The following is a 13457-nucleotide window of genomic DNA, read 5'->3' as shown; positions in this document are numbered from 1 at the left end:
CCCACATACATCGTACGAGACATCGATTCACCTCTGGCTTTCATCTCGGTACTTCACAAAAATCATCAGTCTAAACCTCTTTTTAAACAAACTCATGCTTGGACATTGCTTCAGTTCTTGGCTGAGTTTATTCCAAACCCTAACACCACAGACTGAAGTGCACATCCTCTTCATGGTTGTTCGAACACTCTTTATCCTGAAGTTGCACCTTCCCCTGTAATCATAACCCCCTTTCCTATCCGTAAAAAGTTTCTGTATATTATCTGGTAGTTGTTTGTTACTGCCTTTAAACATTAACTGAGCTGTTTGAAATTCTACCAGATCTGAAAGTTTTAGTAGGCAGGAGTTTCTGAATAAATCATTAGTGTGATCCTGGAAACCTGCCTTATGTATTATCCGGATGGCTCTTTTCTGGAGTGTGCACAACGGTCGAAGTGAGGATTTGTAGGTGTTGCCCCAGACTTCCACGCAGTAATTTAAATAAGGCAGAATTAGTGAAAAGTATAATATATGTAATGCTTTTATATTCAAGAACTGTTTGGCTTTACCAAGGATGGAGATACTTCTGGATAATTTAGACTGAACATGATGAATGTGTGGCTTCCAGCTGATCCTGTGGTCGATCATCACCCCCAGAAACTTCATTTCTTTTACTCTATCTATATTTATACCATCTATGACCATTTTTACATCGCTGTTCCCCTTACGCTTCCCAAACAACATAAATTTAGTTTTATCCAAATTCAAAGACAGTTTATTTAAGTCACACCATTTCTTTACTTTGATCAGTTCTGAGGTGATGTCCTCCATAAGCTGTTGCAGGTTTTCCCCAGTACACAAAATATTTGTATCGTCAGCAAACAGAAAATATTGCAGTATTTTTGAGACCTTACATATATCATTTATGTATAAGATGAAGAGTTTATGTATAAGAATGGCGCAGTTTGCGTGGCTCGAACAGAGGGAGAGGAAGCTCGCTCCGAGACCGTCCACTTCTGCCATCCCTTGTGAGCAGCGCAGTAGCGCGGCTCGAACAGAGGGAGGGTGTCTATCTCATTCGCCTCATCCCCTGACGTGGCGGCGCGGGCTAGAGCCGGCGGTTGAGCGGCCGGGGGGGGGGGGGGGGCAGAGAGAGCGAGAAAGAAGCTCGAGGGAGAGGTTCCGGCGAGCTCCTCAGTCATATCAGTCATATCAGGGTCGGCACTCGGGGCAGCCGCCCGTAGAGAGTGCGGTGGCGGTGTGCTCGCGGCCCAGGCAGAGAGCGCAGAAGAGGTGGCGGTCTCCGTTGCTGAGAGGGGCGGGGAGCGTTTTGACAAAAACGCCTCGTGCTCTTTTAGAACAGTGAGAGATAGTGTGTGTCGCAGGGCGAGCACACACAGCAGTAATAAAAGGATATGTCGCCGGATAGCGTAGCAGGCACGGATGGCTGAAGGCGGCCGGCTTCTTCAGGCGCTGTCCTAGGCTTGCTGGTCGCTGGTTTCAACGGCGGCGGCTCTCAAGATCCAGCGATGCGAAGAGCTTCGCTGAAGACAAGAAAATCAGATATTTAGCCTGTGAGCACTGGTTATATACACACTGGCCACACCCATTCTGACGGTTAGAAGGGTGTGGAGGGCGCAAAGCTCCCTCATTGGAGGCCACGTTTCAGAGTGCTCACTGATAGGCTTAAGCAGTTGCCGCCGAGCAGCCAATGAGCACGCTTATACAGCCTGCCTAGGTCTGCCGGCTGCCGCACTGCGTTGACAATGAATACAAAATTAAGGATAATTTTTGGCTTCAGATCTCGAAGAAAGAAGACTTTCCCGATGCGTAAGCAACTTACGCAATACGAGAGAACCTCTCGTAAGAGAACAATACTTCCAACATGCTACACATGCTAGCAGTGAATATCTACATGCTAATAACATGTTAAGAAATCTATAAAAACTCCATAGCTGACCATCTGTGACAACTACAAACCGCTTAGCAATACCCTAGTAACAGAAAACCCTAGAAACTGCATAGCAACTACTCAGAACACCCTAGCAACTGACAGTTGAGTTTTGCCATTACAAGCACCACTCTCATTTTCGTCAAAAATATGAAATATTTTTGATGGTATAACTTTTGTGCAAGACCCTTTGCAAACTTGACGTGCAAGGTCATCTGCCTTTGTGGAAACAAAAACGAACCACTATCTTAACAAACGCAACTTTCACATGCATACGAAAGATAAACTGTGTGATCTCATTTGTTTTTCATTTTGTAGAAAATTTTGCAAAAAGTGTTTTGACCCATTTTAGAGGCTGCCAAAATTAGAATTTAAAATGGACTGAATAAAGCTCTACGAACTTATATAACTTTAAGTATGACTGACAGTATGTTGCAATTGATAAATTCAGGTTTATATGCTATATTTTATTCAGATTTTAGATCATTTTTAAGATGTGTCATTACAATTAAAGAGGTCCTAATCCTTGTTAAGGAAGAGTCCTCATAGTCTGTCCTGTGACTAAGAGGTTGTAGCGTAAATTACTCTGGGTCAGTGCGAATTAGCCCAAGGATATTTTAGAAATATTAATAATCATAACTCATGGTCATAATTCATAATTCGCATATACATTTACTTTATCAATTATCGGAAATACCTCGTTCTGTAACTGGTCTCGTCATCAGTCATTCGTCCAGCGAATAAATGTAAGACTATCACAGTTAAGAAGGAGTATCCCTGTTTACAAACTCCAAGAAAGTTTATCTTCTGGCCACAAACATCAAACTTTCTGAGTTTATGAATTAAAACTACTCAAGGTAGTCTATAATATCGAGCCTGTAGCTTAAAAAAATATTTTGATTTCATTGACTTCATAAGGTGGGTTTTCAAACACAGAGACAGTTAAAGTATAAATGGATTTTAATAAATGTAAAACTAGAGAGATTATATGAGCTACAAATATAAACGTACGTAAAAATGCAAACAATAAAACAAACAAACATTTAAACAAACAAGAAAAAAAGGAATGACGTGATCAGAGTGAATGAAATGAAAGAGAGAAAATAGGGAGAGAGAGAGAGTAAGTAAGAGGGTAACTTAATTCACAGACCTAAGAGCTAGACACCTGAAAACAGCTTTTAGAGAGATCAAATATTTGCAAGATTTTGTACTCTTTCAGTGGGATGCTGGAAAAGGGGGACGCGCGTGTGCACGTGTCCGGCTGGTTTGCGCCTGGCGTCGTCTTCCGGTGTCGTTTCGCAAGACGATGTAAAGGCTCACTTGAATTTAATGTTACCGAGAAAGTTCAGATCATTTCCCTTGTGGAGGGGAAAGGCGAGTAACTTAGTTGCCAAGGACGGCAGGGCAGCTCCTACATGATGCGGGGTATGCGTCCCAGAGGCCAAGGCAAGGCCTGTCCAGCTGGTTGCGTTGGGAGGAGAAGCGTTGCACGTGGAGGAGAAGAGGGTCAGAGCGAGAGAGAGGTGGCAGAGAGAGAAGAAACTGAAAGTTTGGACTTTTATCAGTGTCCCGTGAGCAGTGTCCCACGTCCCCTTTTTCGTGGGGGACGAATCATCTTAGAGCATTTCGAAAGAAAAAGGTTCCTTTGTCCGGTGGACGACGCCCACTGGAATGAGTCATGAGGGAATTTAACTTGAGAAGATTTGCTCCAGACATATGAAATGTATAAAACAATGCACATCACTGCATTCTGCTATCGGAATTCAACTCTGTTAGATGGAGAGGATTACAGAGATATCAAAAATAGAATATAGACGTTGTAGCAATGCAAAGATACATTATTATGCATTAGTATAGGCATTTGCAGTTCTATTAATGTTACAATAGGACATATATGCTTTCGTATGGTTTACACACACCTATTAACACAAAAAGGGATATATTTAGTACATTTAAGAGTGACTTTATGGGTAAAAGTCCTTTTCTGTAGTGGGTTTCTGTTTCAAAGTCCAGAGTGTGTTTGTGTGTGTGCGTTGGAATGTCACGAGTCTATAAAGTCACGGGGAGTTCACGCTGAACTGGGGGGGATTCCAGCCACCCTGGCGCTGGTGAATTACCCCGTAGGGAATAATAATAGCCAGAGCTGTCTTCCTAAGGAAAAAGAAGATGTGTTCGACACCCTCATGATTCACTTAATTTGAAAAGCAGCTGGCCGGATGTCATTGTTGCTACAAGGTGCCCAAATTTGAATTGGTTTCAGATTCTAAAAAAATTGCTTTCCTGATGCCACCATTACTGGGATGGTCAATAGGATCCTGAGTGCAATTTCACAATTGGGGAAAGTTCCTTCAATCCTTCTGAAGTGCTCTAGTTGTTCTCTTTAGAATGATCTCTCTTTAAGTATCTTCAACTTGTGAAAGAAGTCCACTGCATTTACAGTGCTATGCATAAATTTAGACACCCATGCTAAAGTTGACTAAAAAGAGGAATAAAAAATCATCTTTGGAAATTGAACTTAATGTCTTAATAAAAAAAATAAAAAAAGGAAAAATCCAACCTTTAATGACATCAATTTTCTTTGTGAATGAATAATGTATCGTAAATAAATACATGTTCTTCCTTAAAATACAGGGTGCATAAGTCTGGACACCCCTATGTTAAATTCCCATAGAGGCAGGCAGATTTTTTTTTTTAAAGGCCAGTTACTTCATGGATCCAGGATACTATGCATCCTTATAAAGTTCCCTTGGCCTTTGGAATTAAAATAGCCCCACATAATCACATAGCCTTCACCATACCTAGAGATTGGCATGATTTTTATTTCAGTTAGCCTAATAGCTGGTTTGATTTGCATTGAGAGATGATCTTATGGAAAGTACTCTATGTGGGGCTATTTTAATTCCAAAGGAATTAAAATAAATTCAAATAATAAATTCAAAGCTGTGCCTTTCATTTGCCAGCGGCTTGGCTTCACTTTTCATTTTAGGGTCACTATAGTCCTCTGGCACTTAAAGCAAAGCATTCCTAAGACCACGTATTGCTTTTACCCTCTCTATGTGACATTCCCACGTTGTTTCAGACCGAGGCTTAACAGTGAGAGGTAGGACTTTTGTAGTCCCCCTGTAGTACTATAATTGTATCCCTTAAAGGCACAATATGTAGTTTTTCACCACTAGGGGTCGCTGACCTATTCAAAACAATAACAAAGGCATAGATTGATAACGCCTAAGTGAATGAGCGTGGAATCATGGAACTTGTTGTCATGCTTATGGATCTAATATTTATGGGGAAATATAGTTTATGCATTGAGTGTATATGAGCAATATGAGTGAATGCATTCATGTTTTTTAACATGAATGTGGTATGAAGCAGAGATGGGCACTCAAGGTAGAGACTTGGACTCGAGTCGCATTTTAATAGACTTCCGACTTGATACGGACTCGACCTGAAATTACTTAAGACTTGACTCGGACTCGACAAAAAGGACTCGTGATTATTTTAAAAACAACTCAAGTACTCAACTACTGATGTAATAAATAATTCAAATGGTTTTATAATATCTGCGTCACATGTATTCCCCTACGTGTCATGGTAGTTTGGACACTTGTCATAGAATTTGATTAAGTATGTCAGTGCTGTGCGTAAACTCCGAAATGTCATAATGAAAAAGTCCCATGAAACATGACATGAAAAGTATAACACTGTGCAAGTGGTTTTTGGATATTTGAATACAAAAATCTTACATATTGTGCCTTTCTTGATCTTGATCTTTGAAAATACTATATTGCCAAAAGCATTGGGACACACCTTCAAATAATTTAATGCAGGTGTTCCAATCACTTCCATCGCCACAGTTGTACAAATCAAGCACCTAGGCATGCAGATGCTTCTACAAACATCTGTGAGAGAATGGGTCGCTCTCGGGAGCTCAGTGAACTCCAGCGTGGTACCCTGATAGGTTGCCACCTGTGCATTAAGTCCATTCGTGAAATTTCATCACTACTAAATATTCCACGTCAACTGTTAAAAAGAAAGCTTCAAACACAGAAGTTTCCAAGCAGCACAGCAGTAATGACTTTATGAACTTCTTCACTTTTAAGATTGATAATATCAGGGACAAAATTATAACTATGCAACCGTCTACTACAGTATCGCATCAGGCAGTGCATTGTAGTCTCCCTGGGGAAAAATTTGATTCATTCGTTGCTATAGGAGAGGAAGAATTTACTAAACTCGTTAAATCATCTAAATCGACAACATGTATGTTAGACCCTATACCGACTAAGCTACTGAAAGAGATGCTTCCAGAGGTCATAGATCCTCTTCTTAATATCATTAATTCGTCTTTGTCTCTAGGATACGTACCAAAAAACTTTAAGCTGGCTATGATTAAACCGCTTGTTAAAAAAACGCAACTTGATCCTACAGAATTAGTCAATTACAGGCTGATCTTGAATCTACCTTTTCTGTCAAAGATACTAGAAAAGGCAGTATCTTCACAACTGTGTTCCTTTTTAGAAAGAAATGATATCTGCGAGGATTTTCAGTCCGGATTTAGACCGTACCATAGTACTGAGACAGCTCTCGTTAGAGTCACAAATGATTTGCTCTTATCATCCGATCGTGGTTGTATCTCTCTATTAGTGTTACTCGATCTTAGAGCTGCGTTTGACACCATTGACCACAACGTTCTTTTAAATAGACTAGAAAACTACGTTGGCATTAGTGGAATTGCACTAGCATGGTTTAAATCATACTTATCTGACTGTTATCAATTTGTAGCAGTAAATGAAGAGATGTCTCATCGATCACAAGTTCAGTATGGTGTACCACAAGGCTCAGTACTAGGACCGCTGCTATTCACTCTGTACATGCTACCATTAGGAGATATCATTAGGAAACATGGAATTAGCTTCCACTGTTATGCTGACGATACTCAGCTCTATATTTCTTCAAAACCTAACGAAACTTACCAATTCACTAAATTAACAGAATGCATAGCTGATATAAAAAATTGGATGACTCGTAATTTCCTACTTCTAAATTCTGAAAAAACAGAGATTCTAATTATTGGACAAAAAACGTCCTCACGTAATAACCTAGAATACTGTCTAACACTCGATGGCTGCTCTGTTAAGTCTTCGTCGTCGGTTAGGAACCTGGGTGTGCTCTTTGATACCAATCTTTCATTTGAAAGTCACGTGTCTAGTATCTGTAAAACCGCATTTTTCCATCTTAAAAATATATCTAAATTATGTCATATGCTCTCATTGACAAATGCGGAACAATTGGTTCATGCGTTCATGACATCAAGGCTAGATTATTGTAATGCTCTACTGGGTGGTTGCCCTGCACGCTTAATAAACAAACTACAGCTAGTTCAAAACGCAGCAGCTCGAGTTCTTACCAGAACCAGGAAGTATGACCATATTAGCCCGGTTCTGTCAAAACTGCATTGGCTCCCTATTAAACATCGCATCAATTTTAAAATATTGCTGATTACTTACAAAGCACTAAATGGTTTAGCTCCGCAGTACTTGAGCGAGCTCTTAACGCATTATAGTCCTTCACGTCTATTGCGATCTCAAAATTCCGGCCAGTTGATAATACCTAGAATATCAAAATCGACTGCTGGCGGTAGATCCTTTTCCTATTTAGCACCAAAATTTTGGAACAGTCTTCCTAACATTGTCCGGGAAGCAGACACACTCTGTCAGTTCAAAGCTAGATTAAAGACACATCTCTTTGACCTAGCATTCACATAATACATTATAGACTTCTATAATTCAATGTTAGGCTGCATAGATTAGGTCAGCTGGAACCGGGAACACTTCCCATAAACCCTGATGTACTCGTTACATCATGAGAAGAATGGCATCTACGCTAATTTTAGTGTCTTTGCTTATCCCGAGGTCTTTCCGCAGCCTGCCGGATCCAGGCTGTATCCAGATCTGACGAAGGACCTTCGCCTGGACCCGATGTCAATGCAGTGCTGAAGTGCCAACTAGTCTCTCCCTATGGAGGATCCCTTTACCACTCTACAGATAAAGCGTCGTCGGGAAAACTCAATTTGCGTATCTACCCCGAATTGATAAAATAAAATAAAATTCTTAATCAAACCTATAAGGAAACACCAGTCATTTGTTTAGGCTTGGTTTGTAGGGAATTACAAACCTGCACACATATATTGAAACGCACATAACTATAGAAGCAATTCGTAATGCGCATATGAACGCCATCAGCGTTTCTCACAGGATCGCGCCTAAAGTTAGTGTAGAGAGAATGGTGTCGTCTTAGCGGCCCCTAATTTAATAACAAATGATCGTTGCGACGGAAGCGAATCAATCAAAACTAACTTTAGTTGGAAAATAACTTTATTAAAGAACCGCTATAAAGCCAAAACAATCTTACCTTAAATTATACGTGGGATGCAGTGGTGTAAAGCGTGGATGCAGTGGTGTAAAGCGTGGGATGCAGTGGTGTAAAGCGTGGGGTGCAGTGGTGTAAAGCGTGGGATGCAGTGGTGTAAAGCGTGGGATGCAGTGGTGTAAAGCGTGGGATGCAGTGGTGTAAAGCGTGGATGCAGTGGTGTAGAGCGTGGGATGCAGTGGTGTAAAGCGCGGGATGCAGTGGTGTAAAGCGTGGGATGCAGTGGTGTAAAGCGTGAGATGCAGTGGAGTAAAGCGTAGGATGAATTGGTGTAGAGCGTGGGATGCAGTGGTGTAAAGCGTGGGATGCAGTGGTGTAAAGCGTGGATGCAGTGGTGTAGAGCGTTGGATGCAGTGGTGTAAAGCGTGGGATGCAGTGGTGTAAAGCGTGGATGCAGTGGTGTAAAGCGTGGATGCAGTGGTGTAGAGCGTGGGATGCAGTGGTGTAAAGCGTGGATGCAGTGGTGTAGAGCGTGGGATGCAGTGGTGTAAAGCGCGGGATGCAGTGGTGTAGAGCGTGGGATGCAGTGGTGTTAAGCGTGGGATGCAGTGGTGTAAAGCGTGGATGCAGTGGTGTAAAGCGCGGGATGCAGTGGTGTAAAGCGCGGGATGCAGTGGTGTAGAGCGTGGGATGCAGTGGTGTAAAGCGTGGGATGCAGTGGAGTAAAGCGTGGGATGCGGTGGTGTAAAGCGTGGGATGCAGTGGTGTAAAGCGCGGGATGCAGTGGTGTAAAGCGTGGGATGCAGTGGTGTAAAGCGTGGGATGAATTGGTGTAGAGCGTGGGATGCAGTGGTGTAAAGTGTTGGATGCAGTGGTGTAAAGCGTGGGATGCAGTGGTGTAAAGCGCGGGATGCGGTGGTGTTAAGCGTGGGATGCAGTGGAGTAAAGCATGGGATGTAGTGGAGTAAAGCGTGGGATGCAGTGGAGTAAAGCATGGGATGCAGTGGTGTAAAGCGTGGGATGCAGTGGTGTAAAGCGTGGGATGCAGTGGTGTAAAGCGTGGGATGCAGTGGTGTAAAGAGTGGGATGCAGTGGTGTAAAGAGTGGGATGCAGTGGTGTAAAGAGTGGGATGCAGTGGTGTAAAGCGTGGGATGCAGTGGTGTAAAGTGTGGGATGCAGTGGTGTTAAGCGTGGGATGCAGTGGTGTAAAGCGTGGGATGCAGTGGTGTAAAATATTTACCAATTAGGAAAATGTTTTTTGGTCCCACTTTATATTAAGTGGCCTTAATACCTTTGAACTTGGTAACCAGATGTGTACATGGTATGTTACTACAGTGTAAGTACACATTGGTACATTGTATCTACAGCTGTAACATTTGTGTAACACCAGGGTGGACATCGTCTGGCTGAGAGCCAACGCTTTGAATTAATCTCAGTCAACATCAGAACTACCCTCCTGCATTATGAGGGTTTTGGCCTTAGATAGTTTCAGGGTGGCCATCACATGCAGGGTAGAGGTGGCCTGCGCGTAGCACTGCCACCCCACCACCGGGATAGTGAGAGAAAAAAGAAAATTCTGCAGATTTAGGCATGTTTGGCTTGCCATATTGGCGCCAATATGCTTCCATACTGCCAAAGTTCTTCATGCACATACAGGAAAACAGCACGGAGACGGGCAAGGTGATTTACTCAGTTTTAGTTACTACCCCCAGAGCAGCCTGGGAAAGCATGGCTGTCAAGTCTGAATCTGACTCAGCATGAGCACACACCACTCTAATGGGAAGCTCAGCATAACAGCCCTCTCTCCGATGCAGCGCTCCTCAACTGGAGCCCCGAATTAAACGCTAGGTCCCCCATGAGAAGGACTAGCAATCCCATCCGTAAACTGCCAGGCATGCGAGACCGTGAACGAGGATGTAAAACTCAACGGCACACGGTACGCTGAACGCTCATGCCCGTGGCCATGTTCTCCTGAGAGGACATGAATCACCCACAAACACAGTCAACATGCTTGCGATGCGCTAGAGGAGTAAGGGGCCCTAGGAGGTGGTTTAATGAGGGAACGCTCACTGTAATCCTCAGATCACCAGTGCTATTAGCCGTAGTAGCCCTTTTCTGTTGGCCACCAGAAGAGGAACTAGATCGGGGAATAGTCAAAGGGACTCCACCTCATATGAGGCACTCGAGTCTCAACTGCACATCTAGAGGGCCGCACGACGCGCTGAGTTGCCGTGACAACCCGCACACCGGCAGCTCGATGGCATACGGCACGTTGAACGCTCAAGCCCTTGCGAAAAAGGGAAGACGAACAACGTGCCGACGTGGTCTTGTTCTCCTGAGAAAACATGAATTGCCCACGAACGCAATTTCAGCATGCTTAAGCCCAGGCATGTGAGACAGTGATCGTGGCCATCACACGAGAACAGGGAACGACCGCATCCAGAAACTCATGAGTGTAATGTCACACTCGTGTAAGCTCTTTTAGGAAAATGTGCTCTCTCTAGTGCTGAAGTGCACAGGGGGATGTCCGTAGCCAACAGCGGGAAACAGTGCAATCCGCTGAGGCACTCAACCGAACCGCCACGCTCAGAGCTGTTTTTTTTTTTTTTCTTCTGTGGTGATCCTGCTGTAGCACGCCACGCAACATGAAGGTGGGGACTTCTTCCAAAAAGAACACTCAAAGTTGTCTCTTCTTTAGAAGTAAGACTGCTGGAACAGAACGTGAATCAGCTCGGCTCCGAAGCGAAATACAAAGATGAGTTGCACCTTCTGCTCATTATATACCCGTACTGCGTGATAGAAGCAGCTGGCACAATTATCGCATGACAATGTGCATTGGCTCATTTTGTTTCTCTTGAAGTAGATTGGTCTCTCTGCGAAAATCCCATTTCTGTCGGATCCATCCGACAAACGTTGGAGTGACCGACATGAAAGGGAACATGATGATTCCTTTGTGTATACCAAGTTTTTATGACTGGTGGGACTAATGTTGAATTACAGCAAAAGTTTCACCTTGTGATACCGGTGTACTTACATGGTAACTCTTCAGGAACTGTCTACTTAATATAAAATGTAATTGTTAAGGTAATTGTTGTGTACCATCAGTGTTGTTACATGATAATTTCATAGGAACTTCCCACTTAAATTGTGAAATGTTACATGTTAATTCCACAGGAACTGTACACTTAAAAGTAGTTTAACAATTGCATGGGTGAAATGCCCAAGAATTAAACCTTGATCACTTCTCAGTAAATAAAGTATAGATGACTGAAAAAAGAGAAAAAGGCAGTAAAGCTAAACAATGTATATTAATACACATTGCACTCAACAGTGTAACAGATTCTGAAGTAAAACTTCAGTGTACCTGCAGTTGGATTAACACTAGAACTGCACAAGGTCCTTTAGACTGCCTAAAATAAAAATAGAAAAACTCTGCCACTGTGAAAGTAAATCTGCTTTTAACATACTGACATGGTTGGAAATTAAATACATTTATATCCAAACTGGTACCTGCAGTATTTAATACTGCATGTGCAAGTGGAACAGCTTGTGTAAATACATATTGTTGTTACACAATGTAGGTACATAATTCCTGTTACACGTGTACTTACTGAAGTGAAAAAAGTGTTGTTACCAATGTCCTGTTACACATTTGTACTTACACATACCATTCCGTGGGTTGTTACATATGTGTAGTTACACAAATATTACTGCTGTAGATACTTTGTACCAATGTGTACTTACACTGTAGTTACATACCATGTACACATCCAGTTATCATGTAAGTTCACAGGTATTAGGGCCACTTGATATAATATATAATATATATAATTGATGTATAATTTTTTATTTCTTAAGAATGAGTATTGAATATATGAACGCATATATGGTACTGTATATATTTAAAGTTTGGTTAAAAGTACAGTAAGTTTCTACTGTGTCTGCAGGACTCGATGTATGATCGGACACAGTGGCACTCAGTGGCGGAGCAGCAGGCCTGTTTGCAGGAGGAAACACACTTTCTGCGGGAGTTCGCTGGCTCTGACTCTGTGTCTTCACACACCGCCTCTATAGAGCACCTGCAGCGGGTGGCCAGGGTTCGACTGGGCCTGGATGTGGCCACTGACCTGCTAGTCAACAGAGGGACCAGTGCTGGTAAATGCTTTAGTACTCATTTTTATTAGCTTGGCATTACTTGTAAAAATGGCACTAAGTGCCTGACATGATTTAAGACCATGATTTCTTGAAATATTTCTATTAGTAAATAAATAAATGCTTATTAGATGAGCAGAGCTGAAATTGCCATTGGATGAATAATATCACCAAGTGTCCATGTGATATGGTTCTATACCATCATAGCTGTGATTTGGAAATATTAATGAGTGTGATATTGCGTTTATACAACAGCTTGATGGCACAAGCGAGTTAATAAAAATAAATAAAAACTACAGAGTGTCTGTGTGTGGGACTACTTCCGCCACGGATTCAAGTACGGATTCACACAAAAAAATATATTGTTTACTGTTTTGCTAAGTAGTTTTTAAACTCAACCAAACGCATCTTATTTGATATGAATCAGATATAGACAACATAAAGTAATTTTACAACTTGCATCTGAACAAAAAGACACAAATACGTACATGAACTTGACCGCGCTAGTCTGATGTTGTGGACGCGCTCTTTAACAGTGCACTGAAAAACTACAGCACAGAGAATTTACAACATTCTATTCCAATCAGTGTGAGATTTTGAGGAAGGAGGACCCAAAAGCAAAAGAACGCTTAATTTCAGTTTATTGAAACAGTAATACACAGTTGAAGCTGCATGGCTCCTGAACAGATAAACAGCAGCGAAGAGAATAGTCAGGCAGGCAGGCAGGGATCAGAGTCCAGGATAATCAAATCCCAATCGTGAGGTGAGAATCCGTATCAGATAAGCAGGATAATTAGGCGAGAAGCAAACAGAACCAACAGGGACATCCCAACTCACAATCAGAAACAGGCAGTAGTTCACAGCAGAAAATCAGTCCAGAAAGGCAAACGGTAACCCAGGGAAATCCAAACTCCAGTATCAGTAACAGTCCTAATGATCAGCAGTGATAGAATAGTCCAAGACCAGTGAATGCTGGAGAGGAACAGGGAACCGCAACACAACCGG

General features: G+C 42.2%; 1 protein-coding gene across 1 annotated transcript in view; it reads left to right on the top strand.

The window, feature by feature from the left end:
- The window catches only part of LOC308696626 (E3 ubiquitin-protein ligase rnf213-alpha-like), a gene marked incomplete at its 5' end in the record, with an annotated part of 167762 nt that overhangs the window by 95050 nt on the left and 59255 nt on the right, over positions 1-13457 (top strand). The window contains one exon of the mRNA XM_081375488.1: positions 12248-12455. Within this exon, the coding sequence (XP_081231614.1) occupies positions 12248-12455 (208 nt within the window). The remainder of the gene's footprint in view (positions 1-12247; positions 12456-13457) is intronic.

Source organism: Scardinius erythrophthalmus (genome assembly GCF_964197995.2).
Source record: "Scardinius erythrophthalmus genome assembly, chromosome: 1".
Lineage (NCBI taxonomy): Eukaryota > Metazoa > Chordata > Actinopteri > Cypriniformes > Leuciscidae > Scardinius > Scardinius erythrophthalmus.
The sequence above is the reverse complement of the archived record's forward strand: the minus strand, read 5'-3'. Positions and strand labels throughout refer to the sequence as shown.